General features: G+C 56.0%; 1 protein-coding gene across 2 annotated transcripts; it reads left to right on the top strand.

The window, feature by feature from the left end:
• Positions 1-1243: 1243 nt before the first annotated feature.
• On the top strand, positions 1244-14595 carry Tbkbp1 (TBK1 binding protein 1). 2 transcript variants are annotated; one of them, XM_032912893.1, is made up of 9 exons: positions 1244-1605; positions 1918-2040; positions 2252-2356; positions 3365-3545; positions 4286-4464; positions 4554-4615; positions 11162-11280; positions 11427-12145; positions 13112-14595. In XM_032912893.1, exons 1-9 carry the CDS (start codon positions 1381-1383, stop codon positions 13238-13240), a joined length of 1842 nt encoding a protein of 613 aa, XP_032768784.1. In that variant the 5' UTR covers positions 1244-1380; the 3' UTR covers positions 13241-14595. The 2 variants fall into 2 exon arrangements, with proteins under 2 accessions (XP_032768784.1, XP_032768785.1); XM_032912894.1 differs by having other exon boundaries at positions 4289-4464.
• The last annotated feature ends 1612 nt before the right edge of the window (positions 14596-16207 follow it).

Below are 16207 nucleotides of genomic sequence, written 5' to 3' on the forward strand. Positions count from 1 at the left end.
CCCGAGGTCGTGGGCAGGGGTGGGGGTGGGGTGTGTAGTGAGCGCTGGCCGGCGGAGTAGGGGAGGGGGTGGCGTGGGCAAGAGAGGGTTAAAGGTGGGGCCAGCCCGACAAACACGCGCACACGCTCCTTACTCAGACCTGTCACACGCGTCTCTCCCGCACTTAGCCGAGGCTGGGGGAGGGGGCCGAGGCCTGCACTGTCGGAACTCGCGCCTTCGGACCGAGCCCCCTCGCCGAAGCGCACACACGCTCCAGCGCGCGCACACACCTCGGACATTCCCATAGTGCCTCACGTGACACTCGGCCCGAACGTGCCCACCCTACCCACACGCTCACGCACGCGTGCTCACACGCGCACACACACAACCTCTGGTCGCTTCTGAACTCCGCGCTGACACGGGTCCTCCGCCCCGCAAAAGCGCTCATTGACGGCGGCACACCTACACTCATTCACAGACACACACTCCCCCCCACATGCCAGCCACAGCCACACATTCATAAACAGGGCCGGGAGAAGTACACACGCACCCCCTCGCTGCCTACTCGTTTTGGGAGCCCTGAGTCATTCCTGCCCCCCTCCCAGGACTCCCATTTCCCTGAGTGCAGGCACAATAGGACAAGCTGGAGTCTCCCTTAATATTAAGGTCTTGGTTCCCCTAGGCCCCCTTGCCCAGTTTGCTGCCTCTGACACTCAGCCAAGGACTTCCTGTAGGTCTGCTGCGCCTGGACGGTTGCCACAGCCCCGGTGCACTTGGGGAGGCACTTCCTTTTCCTGAACTCTGGGATCCTGCGGGAGGAAGTTGGGCGGGGGCCGCAGAGGCCAGGCTGACTGGCGGGACTGGCCGTCCAGAAGCGCTGGCCTTCCTTAGATACAGGCGACAGAGGCCTGGGATGGGAATCTTGGCGGCTGTCGAGGTACTTGGGAAAAGGGGAGGTCTGGGGAGGAGACCAAGCCGAGTAGTCCAGGCAGGTTCTGGGCTGTGCCAATGCTGGGACAGCAGCCCTCCCATCCACAGGTCTCTTTGGGGTCTAGAAAGAGCCCTTTCCTGCTGCTGATTCTTGGCCCTGTTTATCAGTTGTCCCCTGACTCCACTCATGAGGTCTGTTTGGTTCCATCTCCTTCCTCTATAAGCAGTCACAGTAGAGGACAGGGCAGAAACTTGAGAGAGAGAGAGAGAGAGAGAGAGAGAGAGAGAGAGAGAGAGAGAGAGAGAGAGAGTGTGTGTGTGTGTTGTTGTGAGATCTGTCTCCCAGCTGAAGCTTTACAGCTACCACAGGTTCCTTAGACCAGCCTGGAAGAGTTGGGGACAAACACCAGGCGATCCTCTTTACTCTGTCCTGCTCTCTCAGGAGGCCCAGTGTGGGCTGAAGCCCTTACCATGGAGTCCATGTTTGAAGATGACATCAGCATCCTGACCCAAGAGGCCTTGGGGCCCAGTGAGGTGTGGCTGGATGGTCCTGGAGACCCGTCACTGGGAGGGGATATGTGTTCTGCCTCCCATTTTGCTCTTATCACAGCCTACGGAGATATCAAGGAGCGGCTAGGAGGCCTGGAGAGAGAGAATGCCACCCTCCGCCGTCGCCTCAAAGTCTATGAGATCAAGGTCAGAACTCAGATGGGATGGAGAGTTGAATAATTGTGCTGCAAGGGTGGGAGGGTGCTGGAAGAGATCCCAAGGGTCCAAGGAGGTGGCCAGAACTGGAGGCTGGCTGGTCCCTAAAGAAGTGGCTGCTTTGGGTATGAGGAACTCTGCTCCTGCAGCCAATCTCAGGGGTGGAGGAGGAGCTCAGCTTTGGAGTGGTGGGTCCTGTTGGAGAGGGAAGGGAGAGGAGTCTCTGAAGTATGTTATGGGGTTCAGGCACAGAGTGGTCATGGGATGGGAAGCCAGGCTTCTCTGAGGACTAACCTCCCACAGTATCCGCTGATCACCGATTTTGGAGAAGAGCATGGCTTCCCTCTGTATGAAATCAAGGATGGCTCCCTGCTGGAGGTGGAGAAGGTCAGTCTGCAGCAACGGCTCAACCAGTTCCAACACGAGGTGAGGCCTTGCTATCTTCGAAGTCAACCCAGCTCCCTTAGGTTCCTGCTTCCATCACCTTGCCCCCAACCCCATCGTGGCCTCTGCCCTCCCTCAATCAGCTTCAGCCCTTCCTATTTCTATTAGGAATGGGGTTAGGGAGTTTGGGGAGCCCCTCCACTCCCGGTCAAGGATGGCCCTGACCCCAGCACACCTCTCTGAATCTACCCAGTTGCAGAAGAATAAGGAGCAGGAAGAACAGCTCGGGGAGATGATCCAGGCTTACGAGAAACTGTGTGTGGAGAAAAGCGACCTGGAGACAGAGCTGGGGGAGATGGTGAGACCCAGAGAGTGGGGGCGAGGTACCCGACGTGGTGTGATTCTATATGAGCCTTCCTGCCCTGTGAGTGTGTGTTGCCCGTGTGTCACACACACCCTGCTTGTGTACACACTCCCTGTATCCATTCATCCCTATCTGTGAATGCCTGCCTCCCGTGTGAAGAAGACAGTATCACCTGGGTCATGGGTGACTCTGTCCTCTGGGCTACGCAGTGCTAGGATGCTGTGTATGCATTTGGCTCTCACAATGCGTTAACCATATCTATGGTACAGAGTCTGGGAGCCCAGAGCACTAGATAGTTCCCAGAACAAGTGAGAGTCGCCATGTGGCCATTTGTGTGTGGGCAAGTGGCAGCGTCAAGAGACAAGGTCTCTGTCAACTCCTCGCTGTGACCTTGGTCAAATTATTTAGCTTTCATCCCCTCATCTGAAAAGCAGGGTAAATGGCAAACCATCTCATTAAGCCGCTGTGAGGGTAATGGGACATTTGTGTAAGACGATTTTCCTTTTATAGCCAGGAACGTTAGCGAGGCACTTGCCGAATGCCAGGCAGTGTTCCTATCCCTCTACGCACGCACACTTACTCATTTTAGCTCTCACAACAATCAAAGAGGTGGGCGTGGTACTGCTATCCCCATTTTATACAGGAGGTAGACAAAGCCTAGAAGTATTTAAGTCTTGTATGCAAATGCAAGCTACATTCCTGAGGAAGTGAGGTGGCTGGACCTGGAGCCCAGTGTTTGCGTGAATGTCCCTGTGTGATAAGAGAGGAGGTTTAGTTCTGACCTTGGCAGCAACAGTAGCTAGAAACATCTGCATTGCAGGTACTGGGACAGGAGGCCTCGCCCCTGTGGCCACTTGGAGTGTGAGTGTGGGACACTCCAGCTGTCTGTGCTCCAGTCTGGAGAGTGATGATTACCCAGCCTGGGGGACTTTTGGGTTTGGGAACCCATAGGGTTCCCTGACCCTGTATGGACGCTTGGCCCTCCTCTGTCTTTCCCTGCAGCGAGCTCTGGTAGAGACACACCTACGGCAGATCTGTGGTTTGGAGAAACAGCTGCAGCAACAGCAAGGCCTCCGGGATGCAGCTTTCTCCAGCCTGAGCCCCCCAGCGGTCCCGGCCACAGCCTGTCCTGACCTGGACCTGCACTATCTGGCTCTGAGAGGGGGACCTGCCTTGAGTCATGGTGAGATTTCAACGACCCCTACCTTCCTGCTCGCTGTGTCTGCAACTGTGACTCCCATTTCAGTGTGACTGGACATCTCTGGCTTGCCTAAAGCCTCAATCCAATATGTTGCTTTTGTTTTTTTGTTTCTTTTCTTTGTGTTTCTTTTCTTTTTGTTTCTTTTCCTTTTTTTTTTTTTTCCAATTTGTTTGTTTGTTTAAGATAAGGTCTCACTACACAGCCCCAGTTAGTCTGGTATTCACTGTGTACGCTAGGCTGTCCTTGAACTTGGAATAATAGTCCTTATTCTGTCTCCTCAGTTCTGGGGTTAAAATCATGTAGCGCCACACCTGACTCATATCTTCAGTATCTTAAATTTATTCATAATTATTCCTTTCTCCTCTCCAACTGTTCCTCCACCCCAGCTACACTTTTCACAAGTTCTCCCACTGACATCCCTTGGCCATCTAGATCGTGCAATTCTCGGGTGTGCCAGCAGAGGGCGTCCCCACTCAGTCCCCCTAGGCTGTGTGGTTAGTAGAGGTCCCTGAGGATGCTTCTGATTGCTGGTTCTAATCTGAGACGCCTTCCAGAGCCCATCCTTACTTCCCTTGTAATAGTATCTGGTCCTTGGGTGTTTGTCTCTCTGACTCCTCTCAGTACCTTGGACTGAGTCCCTGTCCTCCAGTTTCTCTTTGTGTGGATCTGGGCGTCAGAGGGGGCAGCTAAAGCCTGCCTGACATCACCTTGTCTCCTGACAGCAGGCTGGCCTGGCCCTACCAGTGTAAGTGTGAGTGAGTTGGAGCGGAGACGCCTGGAAGAGGCCCTGGAGGCTGCGCAGGGGGAGGCTCGGGGAGCTCAGCTCCGGGAGGAGCAACTCCAGGCAGAATGTGAGCGGCTACAGGGAGAGCTGAAGCAGCTGCAGGAGACCCGGGCCCAGGTAAAGGGGACTTTGGAGCTGCACAGAATAGCCGAGAAAGGGTCTGGACAGAGGTGAGGCTGGCTCTGACCTCTTACTTTTCTCCTCAGGATCTGGCCTCCAACCAGTCGGAATGTGACATGGCTTGGGTAAAGAGAGTTGGGGATGATCAGTAAGTCCTATCTAGCCCTTGCCCTCTCAACCCCACACGCTAGGGGTCTCTCAGGTCTCCCTCGTTTGCTCTCCGTCTGTCCACATGATTTCAGTGACCTGTCTTTCTAGGTCTTGGGGTGTGGTGCCTGGGTTGCTTACCACCCTGCCCCTGTTACAGGAAACGGGGAGGGGCTCTGAAGTATTCTGGGTCTGGACCAGGCCCATCTCTTCTCACCATGTGGGGTGGGAGATGTGTTCAGTGGCATTGCCGCTCTGTTCTGTGTTCTCTATACCAAGTTTTCTACTCGAGAAACAAAACTCAGCCGGTCAGGTTACCCACTCTGACTGGAGAGGAGGGAGGTGGTCTCCCTCATTTGGGATTTGACCTGCCTTGTCTGTTTATTAGAAGGGAGGGATTGGGTAGAAAATATCTTTATCTGTGGGGAACATGACAGTGGGGCCTTGGATGTGCGGAGCACCAAGGGAGCCTGGTGACTTTCACAGCTTATCCTCTGAGAAACTGCTTAAACTTCCCTGTGCTTAGTTCCCCTCCGACAGATGAGGTGAGGGGTACAGGTTCCTTACCAGAGACCACTGAGGCCCAGAGAGGGAGGAGCTAGCCTTCCCTCACACAGCATAACTAGTTCCCAGGGTCTCAAGGACCCTCCCTCCCAACAGGTTTCCTCGGCATCTTTCAGCTTCTAGCCAGCCAGGGGTACCCCTTGCTTCCTCTCCCCAGCAGGGTGAGCGCCTGGGTGGATGAAGGACAGCCAAGAGGGTGAGAACCCAGTTTGTGAGACTTCTGTGGGGCTGGGAGGGAGCTTGGTAGGAAGGGTCCACCCTAGCTTGTGGTTGGGGCTCTGGGATCACTGAACCCCATTTGTTCAAACCTGGAACACACACACACTGACATTGTGTGGATCTTTGCTCAACCCAGAGGTTATGCCAAAGGCACCATGAGGGGTCAGTGATTCCAAGCCCTTCTCATAGTGAAAGTTACACACACACACACACACACACACACACACACACACACGGCTGACATATAATCACGTAGGCTATGAGCCCAGGAACTCTGGGCTGGGGAAAGGCTTTGCCTTCTTGACTTAGCCTTTGTCTCTCTGGACCCTGGGATCCCCTCCAGGGCTCAGAAGTCAGTCATTGCTGTCAGATGTGAGAGAGAGTGGAGTAAAACTTGGGAAGAGGCAAAAAGGGAAGGATCCTCAGGGGCCAGGGATATGTGTGTGTGAGGGATAAGGGACAGATAACACTATCCCCAAAGGTGTTTCCGAAGCTCTGTCAAACATTGCTTGTTCTAGACAAGGCAGTCCCTTCCCTTCCAACCTAAGGGAGCGGCTAAGGCAATTCTCCCGTGGTGTGGTGGGCTCCTCTTAGACTTGTGTGTGGCTTCCTTTACCACAGGCCCCCTGGATCTCCGTCAGCCTAGCAGGCCCTGCCTGCTCATTTCTTCCCTTTAGCCTGTATGCTTTTAGACAGCCCCAGCGTGGGAGAATCAATTCTCGGAAGAAGTCCTTACTCTCCTGGTAGCTTTATTTTCTTATAAACTCAGCCTTTTTAGTAACAGGCAATTCACTGGGGCTCCTCCCGTCCTCCTACCTAAAGATGGCTCAGTCGCCTCTCTCTGGCTCCCAGGATCAGCAGTCCTCCTCTTCTATTTACTTCTGACTCCACAGCAAGTGAGATCTCATTGATGGGCTTTCCTGGGAATGAAATGCTAGCATCAAGTTACCTGGAGGGGGGCAGCTCCTGAGTCCAGCCTGCCTCTAGGTATAACTCTTCCTATCTTGAAGGTGCCTTCAGACTCAGCTTGTTCTCTGGGGCAGCCAACGTGAACACAGTGATCCTCCATTAAAACAGCTCCTTTCACGGTTGCCCGTATGAACCCCATCCCAGTGCTGTCTGTGTTTAAGAGCAGCCTTGGAGGTGGCAATGTTCTCAGCCCCCTGCCCACAAACTCTAACCTCCAGTGACTCCCAGCAAGCAGGACTGACGCCAGGCCAGACACACTAGGCTGGCGCCTTCCAGGTCTGACCTGTGGGTAAGATTCTAATGCATAGCTTGCTTCCTGCTGGTCACAGCCCCGGGAGCCAAATGGTCACAGAGGAAGGCAAGGAGGGGGGGGGGATGGCGTTCACAGAACTTGTAAGGATGTTCAGGGAGGAAAGGACCCAGGAAGGTCCCAGTCAAGATGGCATCTGGAGGATGCCCCTGGTCCCCTCCCCTCTGGGGCTGTGGATTCCTGGGTGTGGCTGTTGAAAGTATGGCAAATGCTGGGGAACAGAGGCATTTTAGAGAGGGCTCTAAGTAGACAGTGTCTCTGGAAGGCAGATGGGGTCTTTTGTTGGTGAGGGGCCCAGTGAAAAGGTGAGGTTCACTATAGATAACCAGGGGAAAATCGTGAATTACAGCCCTTTCTTCCTTCCTAATGTGGGGGGCTCAGGTTGCAACCTGGGAGCTTTTCCGCCCACTCCTCCCACCCCCCTCTCTCCACCCACAAGCCTCTGCGTGGGCTGTGGTTAGTGGTGGGGAAGTGTGAACTCAGAAGAGAGAGGATGGAAACTCTGCACAGAGGTCAAGGGCAGTGTGGGGTGGGTCAGGGCGGAAGTCGGAGACCCCCGTGTACCCTGGGCTTAGCCTCCTGCCCCCAGAAGCAGTAAGCCCAGGGCCGCCTCCCTCAGGCTTCTCACCCTCTCTACTTCCTTTCTTTTAAGTCTCCTCAGGCCTGATACCCAGAGCACAAAGAACTTAGCACTGGAAGCCGCAGGGCACCCGAGGGTGGGCAGGGGTTCTGCTGGTCTGATGGACTGTGGGTTCGGAAGGCATTTCCACCCTGTGCAGAGCTGAGCCCGAAGCTGAGAGCGGCTCTTGGCGTCCTCTCCCTGTAGAGACATTGCACACCTTATCAGTTATCACTGCGTGGTTTTTGTTGTTCCTCGGCTGAGTTTTGGTTTGGTTTTTGTTTTTTAAGACAGAGGTTCCTGTAGTTTTGAACTTGCTACATAACTGGGGATGCCTTTACATCCTTGTTCCCCTAGCTCTACCTTCCAAGTTCAACTGGGTTTTTATTTATTTATTTATTTAGAGACGGGGTCGTACTGCGTTTCTCTGGCAGTACTGGAACTCACTACGTAGATCAGACTGGCCTGGAACTCACAGATACGCGGCTGCCTCTGCTGAGATTAAAGGCCTGGGCCACTGTACCAGGCACTTTTGTCTTTTTTGAGACAGTCTGTCACTATGTAGCCTTGCCCGGCCTTTAACCTATGATGGTCCTCCTGCCTCTTCTCCCCATGTGCTTGGATTATAGACATGAGCATCCAGCATACTAAATCTTAATCCTGCACCTTAAAGGCCGAGGCCCTAGTGTGCGCTTTCTCGTCCACACTGGTCTGTCTAGACTGGACCCCAGGTGAGGTGCCGCCCCTACAGAGCTTCGTCTTACTCTCGTAAACATGAGGCACTAAGAAGTTGGGGAACCAGGGACCGGCAGTCCAGGCAGGTCCCAGGGTGGAGTGACCAGGTTCACTGTTGGTCGGGCCCAGGTGGCTCTGCAGGTAGGAGGGCTTTTATAAGACGGTGACCATGTGATTTGTTGACCAGATTGCATCACTTTTGAAAGTGAAAGGGGACATTGTTAATTATGCGACTAGTGTGAGCAGGGACAGGCCTGGGCAAACAGGGACCCTGGTTCCTGCCACACCGTGAGCTGCTCAGCCCCGCTGTATCTAGGGAAGCTTCTGGACACACAGCCATCTGGCTCTGCCTGGTAGAGGGTGCCATGAAGAGCTGGGGTCTGGGGACCACAAGTCATAGCTGGTCGAGGAGCAGAGGAGCATGAAGGGCTCAAGGCTCTGGAAAGGAAGTGGTGGAGCACTGGCTTGTTGCAAAGCGACTTCCTCCTCCGCCAGCCCGCAACCTCAAGTCCGCTCCACGGCCTGGTGCCTGTGGTCCCCTCCCTGAGGGTCTGGCAGGCGGGAAGACTGATGCTGGGTGTGCCTGTGGGTGGGTGGAAAGTTTGGCCCCTAAATTCCCCTGCTGGGTGGGGTGGCTGGGGCAGCGAGGGGCAGCCATGGGTAAGGATGGAAGGTCCGGAGGGCTGGGAATGCCGGTTCTGCCTTCCTCCCAGGTCCGCATCCAGTGATGGCTCTGCCACAGAGCAGCCCTTTCCTCACACACCCAGCTCCATCCCAAGCCTTATTCTGAGCGGTGCCTGACTTCACCCCACCTCTCATTCTGACCCTCAACTGTGTCCACAGTCACAGAACCACAGAATCCAGCTGCAGCCTCACCCGGCCTTCACCCAGCCTTTAAGCTGATCTCATGACTTGGCTGAGTTCTGGCCCCACTGAATCCTCCCTACACTGACACAGGGAGCCTGTGTGGCTCAGAAGCGGCTCTTAGGCAGAGAAGTTTGGGAGAAGGTGCTCAGGTCTTGGGCCTTCCGGTTTGTAGGTGCTTTACTAGTGCTGGTGAAGGTAAATGCCTCCAGGAGGGGTTTGAGATCCCTGGAATACTGGAGAGAAGGATGAATGAAAGGTTAAGTCAAAAAGGAGAGGGAGCCCCTTTCCTGCCAGCTCTGCGACTTGTACTCCAGCTTCTCTAAAGATGCCAACCCAGAGGGCTGAGGTGCCGACAGCAAGTGTTCGAGTCGCTGCTCTGCGACCACCAGACCTTCCCTTCCCCTGTATGCCTGTCAGCCTTCCTCACTCTTCCCAGGGCACACGGACTTCTCTGAACACCTGGGCCTCTCCCTCCTCCTTTCCTTCTGCCTTCTCACTTGATTTCCCCCACGTCCCTGAGGCTTGGGAGCCGTAAGAGCAATGTTGATAGCCTGAACTTTGGAATTTGGGGAGGCCGGTGATCCTCTCGGAGCTTTAAGGACATGGCCAAGTGACTACCTCTGTACTGGCTTTCTTACCTGTGAGGTGCACTGGCTTAGAGTAGACAAACAAAGGTCCCAGCACCAAGCCTGGCCCATGATCAGCGTTCATCACCCAGGGCCATGTGCTGCTGCTCACATGACCTGTCCTCCCTAAGTCATGACGGTGAAAAGGCTCTCAGGTGTGGCCAGGAAGTCAGGAAGCAGGGTGTGTATTTAGACGCACGTGTGAGGCTCTGGGTTGTGTTGTCAAGTTGAGATTTTTTTCCACTGAATTGGCAGTGTTTGTGGTGAGTCATTCTGGTACGTAGCCTATTCAACTACTGGTGTGTGAGGAGAGAGCTGCCAGAGAACGGGCACGTCCCTAAGGACTGCGGGTGTCAGGAGGGGGTCAGAGCGCCTCCGTCTGTCCGGGGTCTCAGTCTTTGTGAGGGTGACCTGCGGCTCTAAGAGGATTGTATCAGCTTGCTCGGGGCCCCGGTGTCATCTTGGAGAGGGTCTGAGCACTCTGAGCGAGGGGCTTCTTCAGTTTCTTGTAGCTCCATTTTCCCCCCACTCCAAGGAGAGTGTCAGGCACTGGGCTGTGGAAACTAGGGTGGCTCCTGACAAGGGAGCCAGCAGGGAGCAAGGGGCCTGGAGAACTGAATGTGGCAGGTGAGATCTCCCAGGCAGGGTGTGAAGGAGACGACCTGTATCTGTCACCTGGGATGCAGCAGGGAAGGTGGATGAGGATAGCAACTGTGCTTTGTGGGCAGACATGACATTCCACAGCTGCACTGTCCCCAGCTCCCCTGGCTCCCACTGCTGTGTGCACAGCAGGACCCTGTCCTCCAGAAGCCCCTAGTCTGACTGAGCAGACAGCTCCTGCCCTCGGATTGCTTTCAGTCGAAAAACCGAGACTTCCTGGAGCAGTCCCCAGTTTGGTATGGGACACACCTGGACTTCCCACTCTGATAGGAAGGCATCGCTTCTTCCCAGACTTGTGAAGTGAAGGTGGGGGAGCAGACGATGCATCTCACAAACATGGGGCCTGAGATGCGGTGGGGTGGTGGCCACGGAGCCTGAGACTGGGTTCCCTAGACAACCAACCGGTAGGCCTTGTTTTCCCTGAGCACTGGGCTTAGCTCCCAGAGTCCTTACTGTGATTGGATTAAAAGCAGGTTTACACCGTGGTGTCCCCAGATTACTGAGAGCACAGCCACAGCACGGTCCCAGCAGCCTAACCCTGAACCGCATCTGTACCCAGGCTCTCATCCTCCCACTCCTGCGTCCCCCTCCTGAGTGGCAGGGGCTGTGACCAGGGGCCTGTGCTAGTGTGTGCGCTGTGTAAACTCAGTGTGACTTTCTTAGGAATCTCAATTTCTGCCCAAATCCGAAAAACATTCACACATGAGGTATGGTCAGTCCCCAAATGAGATTCAGTCCAGGGACATCTTGGAATCTCTCTATTCCACACCCTGGCCTTAGGCAGGGGACCTCTGCTCCAGTGTGGGATCCCTGCAGAGGGAGGCTCCCTGGAAGAGGCAGCTGTTAAGGTAGATCTAAAGGCACAGAGGATCCCCGTAGCTGGGTAGGTGTGAACTGTGCTTGGCAGAGCAGTTCTTTTCTAGAGCCAGGGCAGAACCACATCCCGTTTCTTCCTCACCCCTTGCCCTCTGACCTCAGGGTGAACTTGGCACTGGCCTATACAGAACTGACCGAGGAGCTGGGTCGCCTTCGGGAGTTGAGTTCCCTGCAGGGGAGGATCTTGAGGACTTTGCTACAGGAACAGGCCCGCAATGCAGGTGAGACTGCCTGAGCCCTGCAGGTCCCTGGTGTGGGAACAGGGGTGCTGGGCCCAGGAGTCATCTTCCACTCCCTGGATGGGCATTGCCCTCATAAGCCCCTGGCTTGCCTCTCCATCCAGTCTGTCCTGCGTTGTCTTTCCCAGGCCAAAGGCACTCACCGCTGTCACAACGTCACTCCCCGGCCCCCGCGTGCCCCTCACCCTCCCCACCTGCCCGACCGCCGCCCTGTGCCCCATGCCAGTCCCCCGCTGCACAGCGCCGTTCGCCCGTGCCCCCGTGCCCTTCGCCCCAGCAGCGCCGCTCGCCCGCCTCGCCGTCCTGCCCGTCGCCGGTCCCACAGCGCCGCTCGCCGGTGCCGCCGTCGTGCCAGTCGCCCAGTCCGCAGCGCCGCTCGCCCGTGCCACCCAGCTGCCCGGCCCCGCAGCCCCGGCCACCGCCACCACCGGGGGAGAGGACGCTGGCCGAGCGTGCCTATGCTAAGCCGCCCAGCCACCACGCCAAGGCCGGCTTCCAGGGCCGCCGCAGCTACTCGGAGCTAGCAGAGGGGGCGGCCTACGCTGCTGCCTCCCCCGCCTGGCTGCAGGCCGAGGCTGCCACGCTCCCTAAGCCCCGCGCCTATGGTGGAGAGCTCTACGGCCCGGGCAGGCCGCTCAGCCCGCGCCGAGCCTTCGAGGGCATCCGCTTGCGCTTTGAGAAACAGCCATCGGAGGAAGAGGAGTGGGCCATGCCCGCCAGCCCGCCCAGTCCCGAGGCGAGCACCATCCGCTGCGCCTCATTCTGTGCGGGTTTCCCCATCCCAGAGTCACCTGCGGCCACCGCCTATGCCCACGCTGAGCACGCACAGTCCTGGCCATCCATCAATGTGAGTAGTGTCCTGCTTCCCTCGGCCTGGGTAACTTAAGACGCAGAGCAGAGAGCTTGCCCTCCCCTCTCTCTGCGGTCGCACCTTACTGCTCATCTTCACACATGGTAGGCAGGGACGACCCTGCAAACACATCCTAGCTTAGTATTCCCCTCCCTCCTTTTCTGGTTGGTAGTAATAAGCCCCCACCCCCACCTGCACTATTAAAAGTATGGTCCTCAAAGTGACAATCCCGGCTTTGATTCCGACTCCATTGCACAGTGTCTGAAGAAGCCCCTTCAAGTTCTCTCCATTGTCTTGTCCGAGAAAGGAGGACAATGATGCTATTGCCTTAGGAGGGTTTTAGGAAGAGGCAGCAACCCTAAAGTAATCTTGGGATGGGTGGCTCAAGCACACTATTGTTGGCAAGCAGAGGATGGGACACTTAGGGACAGGCCTACCTATTCAGTTCCCTCCCCCAGGCCTCAGAGCCTGGGCTCTTTCCTGTCTGCTCAGAAGACTAGCCCATTTCTGTCTGTCCGGCATGCTAGCCCATTTCTGTCTGTCCAGCATGCTAGCCCATTTCTGTCTGTCCAGCATGCTAGCACATTTCAGGGCTCAGCCTTTCACCAAATTAATGTTTCCTGAGTGTCACAGCCACCCCTTGCCACTTGGAAGGCCTGACATCTGTTCCAAAGCCAGACAAAATTACCATGGGGTTGTGTGTGGTTTAGGTTGACTGTGCCAGTCACTCTGGAAGCATGTCTAGGGTGGTCCCCTCATCACGGACGTGCCCCTCACTGAGCAGTGACTCTTACAGGCTTTCTTAGCCCTATGGGCGGAGTGTAAATGTTGAGCTGTGACTGGAGTGATGTGGAGGGTGGTGCTGCAGAAAGGCTCCCCAGGCTCCACATGCTGTAGCCCTCCCTGGTTTGAGCAGGCTGGGGTGTGAGGTGGACTCTAAGTGCCTTCATTTTCTTCCTGCAGCTACTGATGGAGACGGTGGGCTCCGACATCCGAAGTTGCCCCCTCTGCCAGTTGGGTTTCCCTGTCGGGTACCCAGATGATGCCCTCATCAAACACATTGACTCCCACCTGGAGAACAGCAAGATCTAGGGCACCTCTCCCACAGCTGTTTCTCTGTTCTCGCTCATCACCCCCCAAACACTCACTTTGAATGCTGCATGAATCTCGTGGGGGGCCCCTGCCCCTTGCGGTCCCCAGATACCTCCACTGGCTACCGAGTCATGTGTGTGCCGTCTTCCCTGGTCCAGGCGCCACTCAGCTCTGGCTTTTTCCTGGAGGTCGACCAAGGCTCCCACATCTTCCTGGTTCCTCCTGGGGAGTGGGGATCTGGTCTGGGATGAGGAGGACATACCCTCCACCTCTCTCTGCCTTTCTGTCCTTCAACAGGGTTGTCTCCAAGAGGAAGTCTAGTACTCAGGGGAGGGGGAGGAAGAGGTGTCGAGAGCTCTGGGAGCCCCTTCCCAATGTCTGTCTTTCCTGGGCTGGGTTCTTCCAGGAAGAACCTCTTGGTCGGGTCTCAGAGCCCGCCCTGCACACCGACGCCAGCCCTCTGTCCATGACCGACCAGCTTGGGGCTTGTGGTACTGGGGAAAGAGGCATCTTGTTTCTTGTTGTCACTGCAGGCCAGCTCTGTTCTCCCCCTCTGTACACCCTGGGGAACTGGAATGGTGGCAGAGGGGTGGGAGGACCCTGCAGGCCTTGGATGATCCAGCCCAAAGGGGCTGCCTTGAGGCTAGGACTCCTGGGCCATTACCCTCAGTCCAGGGGACTGCACCAGCCTCACAGGCCTGGGCCCTTCAGGAGCCCCTGGCACTAAGGTGCAGATCACCAAGGCAGATGCCTCCACCCTGCCCCCTACTGCAGCTCCTGACACCACAGGTTCCCCAGAGCCCAAGTGTGACTCAGCCTGCGTTTGCTGGGTGGGTGTTATCAGCCCCTCCCTCCCAGGCCAGAACCTGAGATTGGGACCTGGGTGCTGTGGAGATCAATTTCAAAAGAGCTAACCCCCTTCCCAAACCCACCCCCCATTCCCTCTGTGAAATCTACCTCAGAGTCGTCCCCTTAGAAAGACAGGGGAGTGGGAGGCTGGGGCCCCAGGCTGAGGTGGGAGCCTCCTGAGGGAGTCCTGCTGCCCACTATGAATCCACCCCTCACTTTGAGCCTCCCTGGGGCCTTGGCTGGCGATGGCAGTGAACACCACTGTCATCGCATGTGCCATTCTGATCCAAATCTTCCAGGCCCTCTCCCCACACCCCTCCTTCCTCTGTGCAGGGGGTGAGGGGTATGTCAGCAGGGAAGGGGCCAAGGACTCCAGAGACATGTCATTGTACCCTGAGTGTTCCCCAGAGAGGGGACATGGGGAAGGGGGCCTGTAGAGGGGAGAGAGAGCCAAGTGCTCTCTGAACAAGTTGAAAGTCCAAATAAAATGTACCTGTTCCATCTGCGCTCGGGCTGTCTTCCATGGGTGGGATGGGGCCTTGGCCCTCACTGCGAAGATCTTGGAAATAGCAGCCACTGGGGAGCTGGGACTGGTGAGTATGGTCAGCTCACACTCTGTGACTCTGTTGATCATGCTGGCTGGTGGTCACAGATCATATCCTCACTGAGAACAGGCTCGAAGCAGCCGCCCATCCCTGATCAGGTGCAGGGGCTCTTGAATTTCCCCCCTCAGCCTGTCTGCCCAGCAGAAGTTCGAGAGCTCTGGGCCATCTTAGTGGATCAGTAGGTAGCCCTTATTTTTCTCAGAAAACTTCTGAATGCCAGGAGAACAGCACATAAGAACCCCGTGTTCTGGGTCCGCATGACTCCAAGGCTTTAGGCTCAACTGCTACCTCAAACACCCCAAACTGGGAGGTCAGAGCTGGGTCACGAACTCATGACTTTTACCCTAGCCTGAGCTGTGCCCTCTGTGTGGAGTCAAAAAGAGAGTCTGAGTTATTTATTCATCGACCCCATCATTTCCATGTGCCTCCCCCCCCAGATGGCCACTTCAAAATAGGAAAGGGACTAGGGGAAGGGCTGTGGGGATGGCTTAACGGTAGGGCTTGTGCCCAGCATGTACAAGAGCCCTGGGTTGAATCCATGGAACTAGAAAGAAAATACAGGACACGGAGGTCTACGTTCATCAGTGACTTCAGGTTCGACTCCAGAACATGCAGCAAGAGCCGACCTCTCCATCCAGTGTGGTCGTAAGCGGCTACCATCTGCAGCCAAGACCTGCCTGAGTGACAGGAAAGGTAGAGCAGCTTGCAGATGTAGCTCACAGCCCTGAGAAAGGAGATTCTAGGACACCTTAGTGGTCCCCATGGCTCTGGAAGCACTGGCTCATGTGACACAGAGGCTTAGGGATGGTCCAGGAACACACGGAAGTTCTGGGCCTTGAAAAAAGAGGCCTGGGGTGGTTAGGGGCTGAAAATGAGCCCACACATGGGCACAGGCAGACCGAGTGACCTGAACGTAGTCCATGGGTGTGGCTGGAGTGGGAGTGAGCCCAGGTATCCTGTCATCAGGGTAGAGAGAGCGTGGGGACATTGGATGCACACTCTGGCAGCTTGTCTCCCTGATTTCTAGGGACTCAGGAAAAGCTCAAGTACAGAGAAGAATGTTGCTGGGGGGAAAGAGAAGGTGGGGGAGGGAAAAGGCAGTGTGCCTTCCTCTAGGTCCCCTCCACAGCCAGACTTCCCTCTGACACCTCTGAAAGGAATGGGCTGGGAGCAGGGGAGCTGGGGAACCTGCGACCCTCATCCCTCCCACCTTTCAAGCGGAATTGTGATCACAAGGGACATTTGTTACAGATTGTTCTTTGGAGCCCAGAGGGCAACAGGAGGGGGCCGAGAATCGCAGGGTTCAGGGACCAGGAGGTTGACATTTCTAGGCTGGAGTTGGAAGGTTGGAACAACTTTCCCTTGGGTAGGATAGAGCGGAGACCCTTGAGAGACTAGAAGTGATTCCTGTGGACCCACTTGCTTGCCCCAGCACAGGTCCAAAGACCACGAAGTGAGGGTGAGGACTTAGCAGAGGTCAAGCCACTCAGGGACTCTCCAACAGCCTCTCCAG

This window comes from Rattus rattus, chromosome 9, assembly GCF_011064425.1.
Source record: "Rattus rattus isolate New Zealand chromosome 9, Rrattus_CSIRO_v1, whole genome shotgun sequence".
NCBI lineage: Eukaryota > Metazoa > Chordata > Mammalia > Rodentia > Muridae > Rattus > Rattus rattus.